General features: G+C 40.2%; 1 protein-coding gene across 3 annotated transcripts; it reads left to right on the forward strand.

Annotated features, from left to right (window-relative positions):
• Positions 1–224: 224 nt before the first annotated feature.
• On the forward strand, positions 225–19,614 carry AP3M2 (adaptor related protein complex 3 subunit mu 2). 3 transcript variants are annotated; one of them, XM_032838041.1, is made up of 9 exons: positions 225–364; positions 2,738–3,080; positions 6,170–6,341; positions 10,882–11,019; positions 13,230–13,315; positions 13,955–14,088; positions 15,431–15,638; positions 15,899–16,043; positions 17,385–19,614. In XM_032838041.1, the coding sequence occupies exons 2-9, from the start codon at positions 2,808–2,810 to the stop codon at positions 17,483–17,485; spliced, it is 1,257 nt and encodes a 418-aa protein (XP_032693932.1). In that variant the 5' UTR covers positions 225–364; positions 2,738–2,807; the 3' UTR covers positions 17,486–19,614. The 3 variants fall into 3 exon arrangements, with proteins under 3 accessions (XP_032693932.1, XP_032693931.1, XP_032693934.1); XM_032838040.1 differs by lacking the exon at positions 225–364 and adding an exon at positions 369–456; XM_032838043.1 differs by lacking the exons at positions 225–364; positions 2,738–3,080 and adding an exon at positions 3,096–3,215.
• Positions 19,615–20,063: the final 449 nt, after the last annotated feature.

Below are 20,063 nucleotides of genomic sequence, written 5' to 3' on the forward strand. Positions count from 1 at the left end.
CATGATACGCTATTTGACAAATTGTGTCCTGGAAATCACACTTTTTAGCATCTCCCTCCAGGTGCATTCCAGGGTTGCGCAGGTGGCAGCAGCAGCCACCCCTTTGTGACTGGGTGACGAAAGGCCAGGGCGCCCTCAGACTGTTCACGCAGCCAATCAGGGCTCGGAGCCACAGATCTGCACCAATTGGAGATTACCGAAGCCTCAACAAGAGCCAATTGGTGGCTCAAAGTCGAGAAGAATGTGACTGGGGGACAGCAATCAATCAGAGGGGAGGAGCAGATCACCGACCTCCAATCAGAGGCTTTAAGATCTCGGTCGTGGGTGGTGCTGGCGTGAGGCCCACGGGCCAGCCAATCAGCAGGTGAGCGGCCTCCGGCGCGCGTGCGGGAGGCGGCCGAGGGGCGGGGCCTGTCTGCGCGTCGAAACAGTGGGCGCTGCGAAGAATGAGGCTTGGTGAGGAGAGCTGGCGACCCGGGTTCGGATTGGGGGCAGCGCGTGCACGTACCCGGCGGGGGTCTGGGGGCTGGGGACAGGGACGCGCGAGGGTTCGGGCTGGGCGTGCGGGGCAGGCTCGGAGTTAGGGGTTGCTGTGAGATTGACCCTCCGAGATACGGGATGCGGCGAGCTGAGGGACCGAGTACCGGCCTGGGGAGGAGACCCGCTCCGTCCCGGTGGCTGGGGGAGTAGGGGACACTGTTGCCATGGCAACGCACTTGTGCAGTCCGGCGACCCCTCTTATCGCTTGAACGTGCGCGCACCTTAAATCAGCCCCCCTGGCTACCCCCGCCCTAAACGGTCTCCATCATCTTTTGCTCGAAGGCAGCTGGGCTGAGGCCAGCGCAAAAATAACCCACTTTAGCAGCCGCCTCTCCTTCTTCCCGGACTATTTACCCCTCTCTCCCCTCCCTCCTGCTGCCTCATCAGCGGGCAGAGGATTAAGCTTGCCCTGGGGCACGGGGTACAACAGGCCTTTGCCGTTTGACCACCTGGGCCAGTCCGCAGCCAGCTGGTGAAACGGCCACAGCTGCGGTCCAGCGTGGCCGCCACATACTGGGGACGGGCGCCGTAGAGATGCTGCTGCCTGAGAGACCTTGGGTATCCCCCAGGTGGATTTTTTAAGGGCATTCAATGCAGAACCTTGTTCATAACAAGTACTCCGAGAACCGGGTCTGACTGACTGAATGAAGACCGTGGTGATGGCTTTCCGTCCGTGGGCCAGCGCTGTCCAATAGACATGAAAAGCAAACCAGCTGTGTAATTTGACATTTTTCTAGTAACCACACTTTTTTAAAAAAGGTTAAATTAGGGGCATCTGTGTGGCTCAGTGAGTTAAGCCTCTGCCTTCAGTTCAGGTCATGATCCCAGGGTCCTGGGATTGAGTCCCACATAGGGCTCCTTGCTTAGCAGAGAGCCTGCTTCTTCCTCTGTCTGCGGTTCCCCGGCTTGTGTTAACTTTCCCGCTCGCTGTCTCTCTGTCAAGTAAATAAAATCTTTAAACAAAAACAAAAAAGGTTATGGGGCACCTGGGTGGCTCAGTGGGTTAAAGCCTCTGCCTTGGGCTCAGGTCATGATCTAAGGGTCCTGGGATCCAGGACCTCTCTGCCTACTTGTGATCTCTCTTTTTCTGTCAAATAAATAAATAAAATCTTTAAAAATACAAAAAGACCCCCCAAAAACCCAAAAAAGGTTAAATTAATTTTATTTTTATTTTATTTAACCCGATATATCAAAATGTCAATATTAATATTTATTTAACGAATACTAATCAATATTTAATCAATATTAATAGTTAATATTAAATTATTGGTATTTAAAATTCCATTTTTCATACAAGACCTTCAGAGTCTGGTGTGTACTTATAGCACATCTTAGTTCAGACCAGACATAATTCAAGTGCTCAGTGGCAGCATTTAGCTAAATGGCTACCATATGAGACTGGCCAGCTATAAGCATTTCTTATGTATGTGTGAGTTGTGGCTAAAGATATGAAATTTACCAGTATTCTTTGAAACTCTCTTCTGTGTTGGGAGCACTTCAGTGAGGCAACAAAAAAAACGTTAAGGCCTGGTCTTTTTTCTCAAGGAGCATACAGTCTAGTTGAGAAAACAAACATCCAAAAATTAAGTTGAATTTTAGTTGGTTATAATTAAGGCAGTAGTAAAGATAACGAGGCAGTAGATGATTGGCAAACAGGATGGCTGATAATTATCCTTAGGAATTCTAGGGAGAGGGGAACCCGGGTGGCTCAGTTGGTTAAGCATCTGCCTTCCTCAGGTCATGATCCCAGGATCCTGGGATCGAGCCCCACTTCGGACTCTCTGCTCAGCAGGAAGCCTGCTTCTCCCTCTCTTATTGTCTCTCTCTCTCTCTCTCTGTCAAATAAATAAAATCTTTAAAAAAAAAAGAATTCTAGGGAGGGATACTTCAGGCTCTTACAGTAGAAGACTGGAGTCTGCTCTTGAAGGTTGGCACAGTATTTTGTTTTGTTTTTTAAGATTATTTATTTATTTATTTGACAGAGAGCGAGAGAGAGTGAGATCGCAAGTAGGCAGAGAGGCAGGGAGAGGGGGGAGCAGACTTCCCACTGAGCATAGAGCCAGATTTGGGGTTTGATCCCAGGACCCTGAGATCATGATCTGAGCCGAAGGCAGAGGCTTAACCTACGGAGTCACCCAGGCGCCCCTGTACAGTGTTTTGATTGAGTGGAATTGACCATACCTTCTTTTATTTTTAGGGTTGAAAATTGGCAGTTCTGAGACTTGCAGACCTAAGAAGACTTTTCTGTCTCACTGACAATCTCCACCATGATACATAGCCTGTTCTTGATAAACTCCTCTGGAGATATTTTCCTGGAAAAACACTGGAAAAGTGTGGTCAGCCGTTCTGTATGTGATTACTTTTTTGAGGCTCAGGAGCGAGCAACTGAGGCAGAAAACGTACCTCCAGTTATCCCTACCCCTCACCACTATCTCTTAAGTGTTTACCGTCACAAGATCTTTTTTGTGGCCGTGATCCAGACAGAGGTTCCGCCTCTATTTGTTATTGAGTTCCTTCACCGAGTAGTGGACACGTTTCAGGTGCGTGAATGTGAGGAGGCTCGTACATGTAAATTATAAAGTGTCTTTATGGTTCTTTTTCCATTGTATTCAGCTTCAATTAAGGAACTTCTTAAAAAAATCAAAACTGGCATTGCTCACTTCCTCTCCCGTCTGGTAAGATTCTTATTTCTGTTTATTGAATTGGCTGCATCTGAAATGACAAATCAAATACTTTTGAACCTGTTGTATAAGAAAGCCACTCTACTTGGTATGATTTTATACAGTCATTTTAATTATGGAGGTTGGAATTGCCCTACTTTTTGTCCATAAATGAGAGGAATTTAGTTTTGGGGTTTGTTTTTTGTTATTTGTTTGGTTGTTTTTTAGTGGATTTGACACTAGCCTTCGTCAACTACATTGCTTTGAATTGCATCAAAAAAGTGATGAGTGTGTAAAAATATGTTTATTTTCAAAAGTTAGGAAAAAGCTAAGTAATGCTTGTTTCACTCTCCTTGGTGGGAGTAATATGTGAACCCAAACTTCACCTTGGGTTTGGGGTGCTTATCCACAGCGTGTCAGTACTAGTGAGTAACTCTCGTTGAAAACAAAGATCGGAAAATCTTCTGTTCCTTTAAGAATTTAAGTGACATTTTACGAGACACCGTTTTCGCTTTGAGTTTTTCTTTCAGGAATAGATTTGAAGATCTTGGGGGAGCAGGGTGTAGGGGAAGTATAAGTGAATTATACAGGATGTCAGCACCATTTACAGCACAGGATTTTAGGCTGCCCAGACTGTGAATGCAAACAGTGGGATCCTTCCCCCTAAAAGAATTGCTCAAATTCTAACTGTTACAGTTATTTGCATAACTCAGACAATATGTGAGAAGCAAGGGCCCCTTGGTTGAATTTCTGTGTCATGTGAAGTCTGGAATTGGTCATATGAATGCAGAAATTGTGGAATTAGAGAAGAAGAAGAGAATGATGACTCTGATATGATGAAATTAAAAAACAAGTCAAAGAGCCCTTTCATTTGCAGTCATATCTGTATCACATGTCTAGAACAGCTTTTGTCCCAAGAAAGTTAAAATACATTTCATAATTTTTTTTCCCCACCAATACCTGGTGGTAGCCCGATTCTGGGTTTCTAGTTCTCATGTGGCATACTAGTTCCTTCCCACAGTAAAAACTTGAGAATTATAAATCCCAATATGTAGAGGAACTAGAAGAACCCAGTATTATGACCTTATAAACTACTCTCCTTGGGGCTTATTATGATTTCCACATATGATACTTTACCCTATTCTAAGATGAATAGTCCCATTGGTGAAACCCAGCATTTGCTTCATACCGCCATAGCAATATTAGGTAATTTATTATGAGACAGGAAGCGAGAAAAGTTGCCTAATCTAGTGGAAACCACAGAGGAATTTGGGATAACTGTAAAGTCACTAGTCTGGAAGTCTGGGACTTCAGAGCTTGTCATTTTTGAGAGATTTGTTAAAAGTAAGTGGACATCTCCTGATTTTAATGTCTTTTCTCTCTGACTGCATTATTTTTTTTAGTACTAGAATATGATGGAAGAGTTCCAGCTGTAGAATTGCAGACACTGTTGCTATAGCAGTTTGTCATACTTACAGGTCTTCTTTCCAGTGACTCAGTTCAATTATGTCTGATTTATAAAACCTCGTGAGGTATTTTATTTATTTTTCAAAAGAAATGCACTCTTGGGAAGGAAATGTGTTACTTCCCCCACCCTCTTAAATTCTCGTTTTTAAAGAAGAAATCTTGTTTTAGAAACACATTCCTGACTCTTAAGTGTTCTTGAATATTGGAATGTCTCTGATATTTGCTGTTATCTGACGTAATTTAGATCACATCTGTAGTCTGTTCAATTATGGATGTCATGATTTTAGGAGGATATTGGAAAACTAGAGCATATTCAAAGAAATGGCAAGTGGTGGAATGATGTAGAAACCATATCACAGCATGAATAGTGGAAGGATCAAACTTGCTGGGAGAAAAAAAATTGAAGTGAAAGTTTGTAGCTGTCTTCAAGTGACTGTGGGGCTGTTATGAAAATTTGTTCTGTAAGACAGATCTAGGAAGCAAATTTCAGCTTAGCAAAAGAAAGAACTTTCTAATAATCAGAGCTTTCCATGAATAGAGTGGGCTTTTTCAAAAGGGTGAATTTCCATTCAGTGGATGAATTCAAGGAGTGTTGTATGACCATCTCAGAGGTCCTGAAAAGATGTGATTGATGTTGCTAGAAAGGGCATATCAAATGACTACAAGCATTTCTTTCTTTTTATCATCATGCATCCCATTTTTCAAAATACTTCATAGTTTACAAAGCACTTTCGCAAATACTATCATTTAATCAATCATGCATAGTTCTTAAAACATCCCTGTGCATCCAGTGGTATTATACTATTAAGAGAAATCAAGACCCAAATTAGCATAACTTTTCTAGTAAGTGACAATACGGTTACCACACACGTCTTCTGATTTAGAATCCAGTGTTTTTTCCACAACCTGGATCATTGAGTATCGAAGTCTTTGTTACTAAAAGGACAAAGCATTTTTAGAATCCTAGCATCTTAGTGTAGAGATGATCCAAAGAGATTTTCTAGTGTGCTAGTTCATTTCCCTCATTTCACTTTATTTCCCCTCTCAGTTTGTATTTGCTGCGTGAATGTTAAGGAATAGCACAATGGAAAGGGTTAAAAAGATTTTGGGGTCCAATCTGTGTCATATCAAGTATTACAGTTTTGCCTAGTTCTTTCAGATTCTTCTTCCTAAGCATGTATGATAGTCTAGATTCAGTTTTGTATTCTATATGTTTTGTCTAGTTGAAGAAACTAACCCAAAAAGGTTAAATGACTTACTCTTAATTTATAAAAGAAGTTAGTAATGACACTGCTACTATAAGCCAGTCCAGTGTTCTTTCTACCAAATTGGGCTGCTTAAGAGTAATATGGTTATGCTTCATTCACCTAACATAGAAGAATATGCCAGAAGCACTGTGTAAACACATGCATAGAACTAGATCCTTATTCTCTAGGAAGATTCTTTCTCCTTATCACAGTCTCTGAATGATTTATATGATATATGTATGATCTTTTCATCAGGATTATTTTGGAGTCTGTTCAGAGCCCGTGATCAAAGACAATGTGGTCGTGGTTTATGAGGTACTAGAGGAGATGCTTGATAATGGGTTTCCATTGGCCACCGAGTCAAACATCCTCAAAGAGCTGATAAAGCCTCCCACAATCCTTCGGACGGTTGTCAACACCATAACAGGTATGGAGAAAGGGGAAACCCACAGAGCTACCGTCCTGGGTGTGGCTTCCTCCAGTGTTGTGCGCTGTTTTTGAGTGCTTGTCTTTGGGGCTCTTAGATGTCCAGATGCTTTAATTTTGCTCATTATAGTCTTTGATTATGATGTGAAATAATGTCTTTGTTATGTAAAAAGTACCCTGATTTCAATGGCAGAATAAACTGTGCTCTTTAAAAAGAGGTTTTTTTTCTGATTACAGAAATGTCAGAGATACAGGAAAGCACAAAGAACTTGAAAATAACTTTTTAAAAAAAGATTTTATTTATTTATTTGTCAGAAAGAGAGCATGAACAGGGGGAGCAGCAGGCAGAGGGAGAAGCAGGCTCCCTACTGAGCAAGGAGCCCTAGTTGGGGCTCAATCCCAGGAACCTGGTATCATGACCTGAGCTGAAGGCAGAAGCTTAACTGACTGGGACACCCACACATTTCAAAAATAACTCTTAATCCCGCCACAGTTTTGACATATTTTTTTATCTTTTCTAGACAGATGAATAATGAATAGATGCATAGAATGTTTTAAAAACAACTCTTGTATATTTTTTATTACTTTTATCAATATTTTGTGAACATTATCCCATTATGATACATTCTACATGATTTTTAGTGACTTTATAATTTTCTTTCAGGGGCGCCTGGGTGGCTCAGTGGGTTAAACCTCTGCCTTTGGCTCAGGTCATGGTCTCAGGGTCCTGGGATCGAGTCCCGCGTTGGTCTCCTTGCTCAGCGCAGAGACTGCTTCCCTCTCTCCCTCTGCCTGCCTCTTGGCCTATTTGTGATCTCTCTATGTCAAATAAATAAAATCTTAAAAAATATGTAATTTTCTTTCATATAGAATAGAGCTTAAGGTATTTACTCAGTCTATGTTTTTGATGTTTCTGATTTTTTGTTCTTTTAAATAACAAGGAATTAACATTCTTTTTTTTTTTTTTTTTAAGATTTTATTTATTTATTTGTCAGAGAGATAGAGAGAGTACAGGCAGGCAGAGTGGCAGGTACGGGCAGAGGGAGAAGCAGTCTCCCTGCAGAGCAAGGAGCCCGATGTGGGATTCAATCCCAGGACCCTGAGATCATGACCTGAGCCGAAGGCAGCTGCTTAACCGACTGAGCCACCCAGGCATCCCAGGAATTAACATTCTTATACTTAAATCTTTGTTTACATGTAGGGTGATTTGTTTTCAGTACTAGCAATGGAAGTACTAGATCAAAGATTGTTCACATTTTAAGAACTTTAATGCATTGTGCCAAATTGCTCCGAAAATTCATGCTTTCAGTAGCGGTTTCTGTGCATCCTAGACAACCCTACTGTTGTTATTAATTTTTTCAAAACTTTGGCAATTGGTTTAGTCATATGTTTTTTAAAAATATATTTTATTTATTTATTTAACAGAGAGAGTGAGCACACAAGCAGGGGAAGCAGGAGAAGGAGAAGCAGGCTCCCCACTGAGCAGGAATCCGTTGTGGGGCTTGATCCCAGGATTCTGGGATCATGACCTGAGCCAAAGGCAGATGCTTAACTAACTGAGCCACCCAGGTGCCCCAATTTAGTCATATCTTATGTACACCCTCATTTTTTATTACTAAGGAAGTTAAAACCCTTTGAGTATTTATTGACTATTCTTCTATCCTGAATTACCTAGTTGTGTGTCCTTTGCCCAATTTTTCTTTTGTTGTTGGAATGTGGTTCTTTTTTCCTACTAAATTAAAAGAATTCCTTTCAGGGCACCTGGGTGGCTTCGTTCATTAAGCATCTGACTCTTGATCTCAGATCAGGTCTTGATCTTAGGGTAGTGAGTTCAACCCCAATTTGGGTTCCATGCTGGGTGTAGAGCCTACTTTAAAAAAAAAAAAAAGAAAGAAAGAAAAAGAATTCCTTTTATTTAAGGACATTAAACTATCATGTATGTAGAAAATATGGAAATATACATGGTAGTTTGTAGTTCTGTATATTTTTGATCCTCTCTTTTGTAGATATTTTTTCACAGTCTGTCACTTGTCATTTAACATTGTTTATGGTGTGTTTGTTTAGCCACATTTAATTCTGATTTAGCCAAACTAGTCACTCTGCTTCGTTCAGCTTTTATATTTTGAGTCTTGCTTAATATATAAACAAGGGCTTGCATGGCATTTGACAAACGAAAGATAATTTTTAAGAAGTATAAATATGCAAGAATACCTGGAAATAGTTTGAAAAAGAATTACAAAGCCTGGACAGATTTGCCTTATCAAGTATCAAGCTATATTAAGTTCATATGGTACAGGAGACGAAAACTCATAGATAGATAAGATATAAAAGCCAAGACAGTTTTGGAAAATAAATTTATTTATTTATTTATTTGAAATATTATGAAATTTTATGACATATGAAATAAATATGAATATTATGAAATAAATATATTTATTTCATTTTTAAAAAAGATTTTATTTATTCATTTGACAGACAGCACAAGCAAGGGGAGCAGCAGGCTCCCCACTGAGCAGGAAGCCTGATACGGGGCTTGCTCCCAGGCCCCTGAGATCATGACCCAAACCAAAGACAGATGCTTAACCGACTGAGCCACCCAGGAGATCTGAAAATAAATTGGAAAAAAAAAAAAAAAAAAAAAAAGAAAAGATTGTATTTATTTATTTGACAGAGAGAGAGAGATCACAAGTAGGCAGAGAGGCAGGCGGGGGGAGTGGGGGGAAGCAGGCTCCCTGCCAAGCGGAGAGCCTGACCCCACTGAGCCACCCAGGTGCCCTGAAAATAAATATTTTTTAAAAAGATCAAGAGCAGTAGAGAAAATCAGATGGATACAAGATATATTACAAAGTTTTGGTAATTTTAAAAACGTAGTATTGGCCCAGTAATGAACAAATAGATGATTGGGATGAGGTAGAAAGTTCAGAAACAGAGTGCCTGGGTGGCTCAGTTGGTTAAGCATCTGCCTTCGGCTTAGGTCATGATTCCAGGGTCCTGGGATCGAGCCCACATCGGGCTCCCTGCTCAGCTCCAGGAGTCTGCTTTTCCCTCTCCCTCTGCTGTGCTTTCTTTCTCTCTCTCTCTCTGTCAAAAAATAAATAAGATCTTTAAAAAGAAGAAAAAGTTCAGAAACAAACCCTTGCTTTTATAGGAATTTGGTATATATAGATGTCATATATCAAATCAGTGGGCCAGGGGCCAATCAGTAAATATATTATGTTAGGACAGTCAGCTTTGATATAGAACAAATTGAAGTCCCCCTGCCCATTCTGTACACAAAATAAATTCCAGCAGGGTCAAAGAATTAAATAAAAACCTTATAATTGTTAGAAGAAAACATAGGGGAATGTTTTTTTAAGCTCAGAGAAGGTAAGTTCTCTTTTTTTAAAAAGTGTATTTTCTTCTAGTTCTTTTATGGATTTACGTTTGGACATAATTCTTTAATCTATTTAGAAATTATGTTGGTATGCAGTGTAAAGAAAGGCTCCATGTTTATTTCCCCAACATTGTCTACCAGCTTTCCTAGCACCATTTATTAAATAACCTAACCTTTTTCCCTGTTTTAAAATATTTTTATCTTGTACTAAGGCACTGTGGATTCTTTGCTTTTAGGCTTCCTGCCTTACGTACTGCTTTAATTACTATGGCTTGATATGACATGTTCTAATATATGGTGCCTCTTTTTAAGAAAACACATTTGTTGGGTTTTTCAATATTTTGGGTTCATTGAACTCTTAAACTCTTTGTTAGTGCCTGAATCATTTTTGAATACTATGGAGTCATTTTCCTGAATCTCTCTTAGGGTACCTGGGAGTCATTTTTGAAAAGCTGAAATATTCTGCAAATGTGCTGAATATGTGTGTGTGTTTAATGTTTCTTTCTTTAGATTGAAAATATCCAGGTTACAAAAGAAGGAAATAGTTTTTAAATTAGTTATAATATTTCAGAATTTCAGCATAGAACTTTTGGATTAAAAAAATATTTTTGATCTTTGTTGCGGGGGGAAACAAGGATTGATTTACAACTCTTATAGACAGGGAAAGACCTAATTTGTATTTTTCCTAAGATTCAGTATTAGTAGTAGTAAAATGTGTACGTTTTCATAACTAGCATAAATGTGCTTAAAAACCTACCTTGAACTAGAATACTGTTTTTACCCATGAAAATTTTATATTAATATGTAGATCGCCATCACTGCTGAAAGCCAGTATATTATTTAAGCTACAAGCTATTGTGAAATTTGAGAGCCTAAGTTCATGTTTCTTTTAAAACCAAAATATGATATCTGTTTCTCAGGTAACTTTTAACCTTCATTCTGCTCAAAGAAGCAGACCAGATGGTAATAGGTTTTTAGAATAGACTAGGTTACCCAGATAGAAGTTGAGAAAACTCTTTTTTTTTTTTTTTTTTCTTAAATTCTCCCAATTGAGTGCATGAATAATGGGAGCATAGAAACTTCTAGGAAAGTGTTCTATGATTTTAGATAATTAGTTACATCTAATTATCCAGTTGGAATTAAATTACAGTCATATTCATTATCTTAGGAAGCACCAATGTGGGTGATCAGCTTCCCACTGGACAGCTGTCAGTGGTACCCTGGCGAAGGACTGGGGTGAAGTACACCAACAATGAGGCCTATTTTGACGTGATTGAAGAGATTGATGCCATCATTGATAAATCGGGTAGGTGCTTTTAATCCCTTTTCAGAACTAGACAGTGGAAAGGGTATCCTTCATATAACGCTTGCTAGTATCAGAATTATCCCTCATTCAAGATCACTCATTTTAATTTAGTGCCTGCTTTGTGTCAGGCACTGTGCTAGGTACTGGGAAGAGACTTAAATATTATGATGCAGATGACATGATCATATATATGGGAACCCCTAGAGACTCAACAAAAAACTGTTAGAACTAATAAATACTGTAAAGTCACAAGATGCACAATCAACATAAAGAACAGTAGCATTTCTAAATATAAACAGTGAACTATGCTAAAAGAAAATGAAGAAAACAGTCCCATTTACAATAGTACCAAAAAGAATAAAACAGGAATAAACTTAACCAAACTCATACTCAGAAAATTATAAAACATTGATGAAGGAAATTAAAGAAGACACAAATAAATGGAAGTAAATGAAAATAAATATGTTACTGGAGTGGAAGAATTAATATTACTAAAATGTTCAAGGGTGCCTGGATGGTTTAGTCGGTTAAGCATCTGCCTTCAGCTCAGGTTATGATCACAGGGTCCTGGGGTCGAGCCCCATGGCGGGCTCCCTGCTTGGCAGGGAGTCTGCTTCTCCCTCTCCTTCTGCCCCTACCCCCCGCTTGTGCCCACTCTCTCTCAAATCTTTTAAAATTAAGATTCTCTCTTACTCCCTCTGCCCCTCCCCCTTCCTCCCTTTTAAACAAAAATAAACGTTTAAAAAAATTTTTTTAAAGTTCATATTATCCAAAACAATCTATAGATTTAGTGTAATCCCCATCCAAAATCCCAATGGCATTCTTTATAGAAATAGAAAAAATAATTCTAAAATTTATATAGAACCACGAAAGACCCCAAATAGCCAAAGCAATCTTTTTTTTTTTTTTTTTAAAGATTTTATTTATTTACTTGACGGAGATCACAAGTAGGCAGAGAGGCAGGCAGAGGGGTGGGGGAAGCAGGCTCCCCGCCGAGCAGAGACCCTGACACGGGGCTGGATTCCAGGACCCCGAGATCACGACCTGAGCCAAAGGCAGAGGCCCAACCCACTGAGCCATCCAGGTGCCCTAGCCAAAGCAATCTTGAGCAAGAACAACAAAGCTGGAGACTTCATACTTCATGAGATCAAAATATATCACAAAGCTACAATAATCAAAACTATTATACTGGCATAAAAACAGATACATAGGCCAATGAAATAGAGTTCAGAAATAAAACCACACATTTACAGTTAACTGATCTTTGGCAGAGAACCGAGATTACACCATGGAGAAAGGATAGTCTCTTCATTAAATGATGCTGGGAAAGTGGAATATCCACATGTGGAAGAATAAAATTGGACCTTTAGCTCCCACCAAAAAAGTACAAAAAAAAACCTCAAAATGGATTAAAGCCTTAAACATAAAATGTGAAATCATAAAACTACTAGAAGAAGACATAGGGAAAGAGCTTCTTGACACTGGTCTGAGCAGTGGCTTTTTTGAATATGACACCAAAAGCAGAAATAGACAATTAGGATTGCATCAAACTAAAAAGTTTCTGCACAACAAAAACAGTCAACACAGTAAAAAGACAACCTGTGGGAGAAGCTCAAGGAAACCATGTTGAGTGAAGGAAAAGAGGAGTCCAGAGTTGTGGGAAAGCATGGGCATTTCAAAGCTGTACAAAGAGGGAAACTTGCAGAAAGCACTGAGGAACAGGAGCTAGAAAAGCAGAATACTAGGAGAGGCTAGGAGAAAGGAGGATTTTACAAAGGGAGAATGAGATTTCAACAATGACATGCTAGAGAGCTCCTGTAGGATAAAGACTCAAAGTATCCATTTGATTGAGGACACAGTAGGGAGAGCAGTTTCTGCTCTGAAGTTTTCTGAACCGTTGGTTACAATGATTTCCTGTTTGATTCTTGCACTGGATGGAAGACTTCTTTAAGCTGATAAAGGTCTCATTAATCTTTTATCCCCCTTGCTTCATCACAGTGTCTCATATTTGATATGCAGTTGATAAATATTTAGAAGGATGGACCAATGCATTGGGTAGATGAATTGGATAGAAGGAAAGAAGGAAGGGAGAAGACAAAAGTTGGGGAGGAAGAACGTTAAAGAAGGTAGTAGGGAGGAAATAAGTTGGTTGTGAAAGACAGAAACGTTGAATAACCTCTTACGGTCTTTTTGTCTTGTTCCTATCTCAGGTTCCACTATCACTGCTGAGATCCAGGGGGTCATTGATGCCTGTGTCAAGCTGACTGGAATGCCAGACCTTACGCTTTCCTTCATGGTAAAATCCTAAACCATAGGTTCAGATCTCGAGATGACAAATTAACTGCTTCTGGAAAGACAGTGGTGAGAATGGAATGGAACAGTTAGAAATACTTATGGGGCGTCTGGGGGGCTCAGTCGTTGAGCGTCTGCCTTCAGCTTAGGTCATGATCCAGGGTTCTGGGATCAAGTCCCACATCAGGCTCCCCGCTCTATGGGAAGCCCGCTTCTCCCTCTCCCACTCTCCCTGCTTGCGTTCCCTCTCTTGGCGTTTCTCTCTCTGTCAAATAAATAAATACAATATTAAAAAAAAAAAATACTTAAGGATGGGGTGCCGGGTTGGTTCAGTCAGTTAAGCAGCCAACTCTCGATCTCAGCTGAAATCTTGATCTCAGGGTCGTTGAGTTTAAGCCCCGCTTTGGACTCCACACTGGGCACAGAGCCTTAAGAAAAAAAGAAAAAATAATTAAGCACAGCCACAAAGCTTATATCAGGCTTGAATTTTCTATAAGTAGATACAGAATTTGTGTGCATGTGTGTGTGTGTATGTGCACGCACACATGCGCATTTAAATAAAGACAGCCTCTGAATAACTTTGCCAAAAGAAGTATGGGTGTTTAATTCCTACTTCTTGCTTTTCCTTGACCGGTGACTACAGAATCCCAGGTTGCTGGATGATGTCAGCTTCCATCCTTGTGTTCGTTTCAAGCGCTGGGAATCTGAGCGTATCCTCTCCTTCATTCCTCCTGATGGAAATTTCCGCCTGCTCTCTTACCATGTCAGTGCACAGAAGTAAGCAGCCCTTATAATTACGAATAGAATCTGTGTATAAGTGTATATGTGGAAACAGTACCTGTAGTGATTAAAGACTCAGGCTCTAGAGTTACCTGGGTTCAAATTCCAGTTTCTGTACTTACTAATTGGGTAACCTCAGGTGAGTTGTTTAACCTTTCTGTGTCTGTTTTCTTATCTGTAAGTGGAAAACAAAAAATGGACCTTGTTTGAAGATTAAATAAAACAGTCTCTAAATAGTGCTTTATACAAAGTCGGTGCTCATTAAGTTTTCTGTTGCTGTTTTTGTGGTGGTTATATGTCTAAACAGGAAGACCGTTTCTCTCAAATTGGAATCTGAGTACGCTGTGTTCAGTCCCCTGACCCAAAAGGCTATGAGAAACCATCAAAGGCAATCATTTTTGGTCTTGAACGTTCTCTTTAATATCTTTTCAAAGGACTTTAGAAGCCCTTAGTAGAAGATGTGTAGTAGAAGGTATACAGACTGAAGGGAGCCATGACACCTCAGAGCCACCAATTTGGAATTGGGAATAAATAATTTAAGAAAAAAATGTACATGCTTGAGAGCAAAGGCTCTGGGCTCAGACTGCCTACATTTAAACCCCATCTTCAGTACTTACAATATGTTGACCTGGGGCAAGTTAACCTAATCTTAGTGAAGTACAAGGACAGCATCATTTATGTATAAAATCAGGATAGGAAGAGTACCTAGTTCATACTTACTGGGAGGATTAAACAAGATAATGGAGATAAAACATTTAGCATAGTGCTGGCGTACAGGAGTGTTTAATAGCTATTAAGGACTATTACTGCTTTGGTATTACTCTGTGATTTCTCTATTTCCTGTTCTGTCCTATCATGACAACCTACCATACATACCTCATAAGATTTTTGTGAGGATCAGAGGAAGTCTGGTAAAAGCACTCTGAAGATACTATAAAAGGTCCATGAAGTATGAATAGTGCTCTCCCAAATACAAATAATTATTAGTCACATGTCATAAAGTAAAACACAGAGATATGGTGACTCCTAATTTTTATCTCTAATGCCTTTCTCATAGTAGACTTTGTATACTCTTTGGTTTTTGTTAATATTATTCAATCATTAGAAGAGTTGGTTCACTTATTAGACAGCATCTTAGCTTTACAAAAATAAAAAAAAAAGATAACTGGGATTTTTTTTCTGAGCTTTTTTTTTTTTTTTTTTTTTTTAAATGAGTAAAGAATTAGGTAAGGAAGGAAAAGCTGTCAATGGGGGGCTGGGGGAAGCTTAGTATAAAAGAAGAAAATGTCGCCATTTTTCCAAGTAGAGTAACGAAATGAACTTTTTGTCTCTTTTCCAGTCTGGTGGCAATTCCAGTGTATGTCAAACATAGCATCAGTTTCCGGGACAGTAGTTCACTTGGACGCTTTGAAATAACAGTGGGACCGAAGCAGACTATGGGGAAGACCATAGAGGGAGTGATGGTCACCAGCCAGATGCCCAAAGGGGTCCTGAATATGAGCCTTGCTCCATCTCAGGGGACACATACATTTGACCCAGTTACCAAGGTAGGAGGAGAATAAGCAGGAGGTTTTGAATTTCTGATACTAGATGGAAGTATTTTTGCAGGAGCCCTCCGCATAGACGTTACACCTTGTTGAAAGGGAAGCGTAATCAAGGGGACATCCTTTTTCTCCTTGAGATAATTTGTGGCAACAAATAGTTTTCTCAATTGAAAACCACTTTAGAGTGAACAGATGCCCTGAGTTTAGAGCTCAACCACCTCAAATGAAGAGTTCCACTGTAACTTCTTTCTTTTTCTTTGAAGATGCTGTCGTGGGATGTAGGAAAAATAAATCCCCAAAAGCTACCAAGTTTGAAGGGGACCATGAGTCTTCAGGCTGGAGCTTCCAAACCAGATGAGAACCCCACAATTAACCTGCAATTTAAGATCCAGCAGCTGGCCATTTCTGGTGAGTGACTCACGACTTAATGTTGCTTCATGAGAGCAGAAGTGGCTCTCTCCAGAGACACCTCCAGACCTGTGTCCATACATCTCAGAAAGCCTTCTGCTGGGTCCCTATTTATGGAGTTTGTTTTCATTTCCTGGCAGGTAATCTTGAGTAAAATCTTCTTTAGCATTTCTGGGGAAAGCTCATCGTCCTTACTCTGAAGCTGGCTGAAGTGATCTGACTGCCAGCGTATACGACACAGTGGAGAAGGAAGCGGTGTGGGTAGATGGAGTGTTGACAAGCAGGTGTTGAGTCATCCTGGCCTTGTCAGTGTGGGCTTCCCAAGGTTTGCAGGATGGGAAGCTTCTGCATTCTCAGCTGGGAACCGAGAAGAACGATTTCCCCTCCTTTCCCCCAGATTCAGAAGGACTTTCACATTTGCTTTTATTACCATATGGAACCCGCATCAGCCCACTGCAATCTGCACCTGTCTCAAGCCTACCGGACATTTCCTATGTGCCAGGCACTTTCCATCTATGCTATTATTTGCCTTAGAATAAGTGTGTAAGGCAGATAGGAGATGACTTCAGCTTTATATAAAGTTTTTCTTTACCAACAGAATTTGTCTAATTTAAGTGGATAGCATTCACTTCAATTATAAACTCTTTCATCTTAAAACACTTTACAAATTTTAAAGCCCTGTGCAGTATTAAAGGTATTTTGCTTTTATACTCTACAGTGAGAACACTAGGAAGCATTCATTCATTCATTAAGTTATATTTTGTTTCATTATACATGAATTTTATTATTATTAATTCATGTATTCCATCCAGTAACTTGAGAAAAATACAGAAGCGTCTTATTTTTTCCTTATCCTCATTTCAGTCTGCATTTAACTTTCTGCCCTTGCCACTTTACAAACAGGTCTTCCAAATAGGATAGCTTTTTGTTGGAGAAGTTTTTATTATCAGTGTTTGAACCAAGAGTGAAAAATCTGTGAGCTTCAGGAAAATGAAATAAATAAGGGGCAATTATTATTGTTTTTCTGGTTCATTGTTAGAACTATCTCTATTGCACTGATTCCTCTGAATTAAAATGAGTTTTATTTTTAAGATTTTATTTATTTGACAGAGAGAGACAGTGAGAGAGGGAACACCAGCAAGGGGGAGTGGGAGAGGGAGAAGCAGGCTTCCCGCTGAGCAGGGAGCCCGATACAGGGCTTAATCCCAGGACCATGGGATCATGACCTCAGCCGAAGGCAGACACTTAACAACTGAGCCTCCCAGGCGCCCCATTAAAATGAATTCAAACAGACATGCTACATGCTCCTTTTTGAATAATGCCTATCTTCCTTCCTTCCAGGACTCAAGGTGAATCGTCTGGATATGTATGGAGAGAAGTACAAACCCTTTAAGGGCATAAAATACATGACCAAAGCTGGAAAGTTCCAAGTTCGAACCTGAAGGGAGAGTTTTGCAAAAAGAACAGTCATGAACGCTTTTTCATTTCTTACTTGTCTAAAAGTAAAAAATATCAGCCTGTCTCCTAGGTCAGTATCCCCTTCTGGACCCACCCACTCCCTTTTTTCCTTAGCCTTCAGTGCCATGGAGCTAATCAAGGGAGAGAAGGGTCGCCAGGGAGAACTGGACAGAACTGAAACACAATCGGTGCCAATTCAGTTCTGCAAGAAGAGATGTGTGACGGAGGGTAGAGACACTTGATGCCATATCTAACTATTTTAAACGTGGTTACCATAGAAAAAGAGTAGGATTTGTTACTTGCTTGGCTTTAATGATCTAAAGCCAGTGAATGACTTCTTTTTGTTTTTTTCAGGTAGAAAGATGAGAATGAAGGAAAGAAAGCTTAGAAGGAAATGAATCTAGTCACAGAAAGGCCAGTTAATAATGAATCTGATCTATTAGGGAGAAGAAAGGAAACAGTACCGAAGAAGTATGAGGACACAGGCTCAAGTGAAAGGGGCAGAAAAAGCAGTCAAGCCCCACATGAAGGAGGGTTGGAAGGAAGAGTGGAGTTGGTTTCTTTCTGATCCCTCTACTTTGATATATTTATATAAAGTCATCAGTACTTCTAGAAGTGAACTGGAAGCTTCCTAAATTTGAGTCCACTAATGACATGGGAAACCCCAGTAGCTTTAGATTTTCCCTTGAAGACTATGATGATATCTGACCAGTTTTCAGGTACTAACTACTGTTTGCCTTTAGCACTTGGTCTGTCATCGTCTGTGAGAAGGTGACCTGCCCTCTTCCTGGCAGAGGCTGCCTGAAATGCCCCTTTCCCTAACCCAAAACGGTTTACTCACTTTACACTGCAGAATTCACCAGCCTTTTTCCTGTTACCCAAGGACAGTTGCAGAAAAGCCAATCCCATAATCCCAGGGCAGCCAGATTTTTTGTGTCAACAGTGTTGAAGTGTAGATGACCAACTTCCTCACAAAGTGCATCACAGCTGTAACCCAGTGACTCCTTAGTTACAGTTGTCGGTGCTGGGCTAGTGCTGGAGTCTAAGCCTTGCTGTCTGACACTTTTCCATCAGTAACCCTAAGTAAAAAGAATGCTTACCATTGAGAGGCATGGTTAATCCTGGAAGCTGCTCAGTAAAGTTATCTCCTTGGAGTCTTCTGTGCTCCATTCTATAATAGAGCTATTAGTAATCTAAATCTACTGGCCCATCTTTGTTTCAAGACATATATATATCCTCTAAACCTTTGAATAAAGCTGTTACTGAAGGAAGATGGGCCATGTTGATCATGTGTACCCCAGTTTAAGAAACATGGCGGCTGAGGGAGTACCTCAGACTTTCCCAATGGGTAATTTTTATTCGAGTTCAATATGCCTATTGCTCATTTAAATATTTATGTAAAAGACAGGTTTTAAAAATTATTATTGTTCTAGCTTAAAAGAGTGATATTGTGCTCTGCTTCATGCATGCAGAAAAATAAAAACCTGTGCTCTCCAAACCTTACATTTTTCTCTGAAGCCGTTTCCAAGTCCTTCAGCAATTTTGTTTCGCTAGTTTTATCTCCCTACTTCCTGGACTTGTTTCTCCTGCACAGTAATGTTGCTTTGTGGTTTTCCTCTGGGATGAATTGTGTTGTATACAAACCGGTGTGTTTCATACTCCCATCACTCCAGAATTTGTCCCGAATGACTTTGTCCTTTATACACACCTGGCAGGGTAGGGGGAACAGCTCTGCCTATGATCCCAGAATACTCAAAATTACTTCTAAGAGCTCTGGAGGATTTGAAGGTTTCCTAGGTGATAGGAAAACAATCAGTCTTGGTCCCTGGATGTTTTTAGGGTTATACATCCAGCTGTGATATTTCCTCCAGGACAGTTCATCCTAATTTCAAGGGAAGAACTTGAGGAGAAGTAAAATATCTAGGGTACGGGACCCACAGGCCTTAGCATATGGAGTAATGTATCCCGCGTGTAGCAGACCTCGAGCCTAGTGGGGCATTGCTGCAACCGGCCAGCGGGGCATCTTGGTTGAGCTATTCAACTCCATATGTGTTTAACATGCGTGGAAGTATCTCCTGTGTTTGAATCATAATAAAGTTGAGTTTTACCAGTCCTCTGTGTCCTGCCTGACTGTCTTGTTACTGGGACTAACGGCAGTGTTATGCCAGGCAGGCCTCAGAAGAAGCAGTGAGAAGTAAGTTAGTTCAGGAAGATCTTACTGCTTTTGTCTTCAAACCAGTAGACCTAACGCCATAGCTATGGTAGGATTCTCGTTACCTCTGGAAATAGGGGATGTTGATGTTAATGTCATTTATAAAGTGGTAAGAACAAAGGTGAAGATCAGTCGTTTTTCCCCATTAAAGCTGCCGATGGCTATTCTAGTGCTTTCACCACGCTCTTGATCTTAGGTTGGCCAGTTCAGGCGTGAAATGAAGTTAAGTCATGGGCCATCTGTAAAGTATGGAAACTGGCTGTTTGCCCGTAACTGTAATGATATCCTTTGGTAAATCCCTTGTGGTCATGAAAAGACATTAGGGCTTTCTTTCTGTTTATGAACTACAG

This window comes from Lontra canadensis, unplaced genomic scaffold (assembly GCF_010015895.1).
Source record: "Lontra canadensis isolate GAN:19392208 unplaced genomic scaffold, GSC_riverotter_1.0 scaffold101, whole genome shotgun sequence".
In the NCBI taxonomy this organism is placed as follows: Eukaryota; Metazoa; Chordata; class Mammalia; order Carnivora; family Mustelidae; genus Lontra; species Lontra canadensis.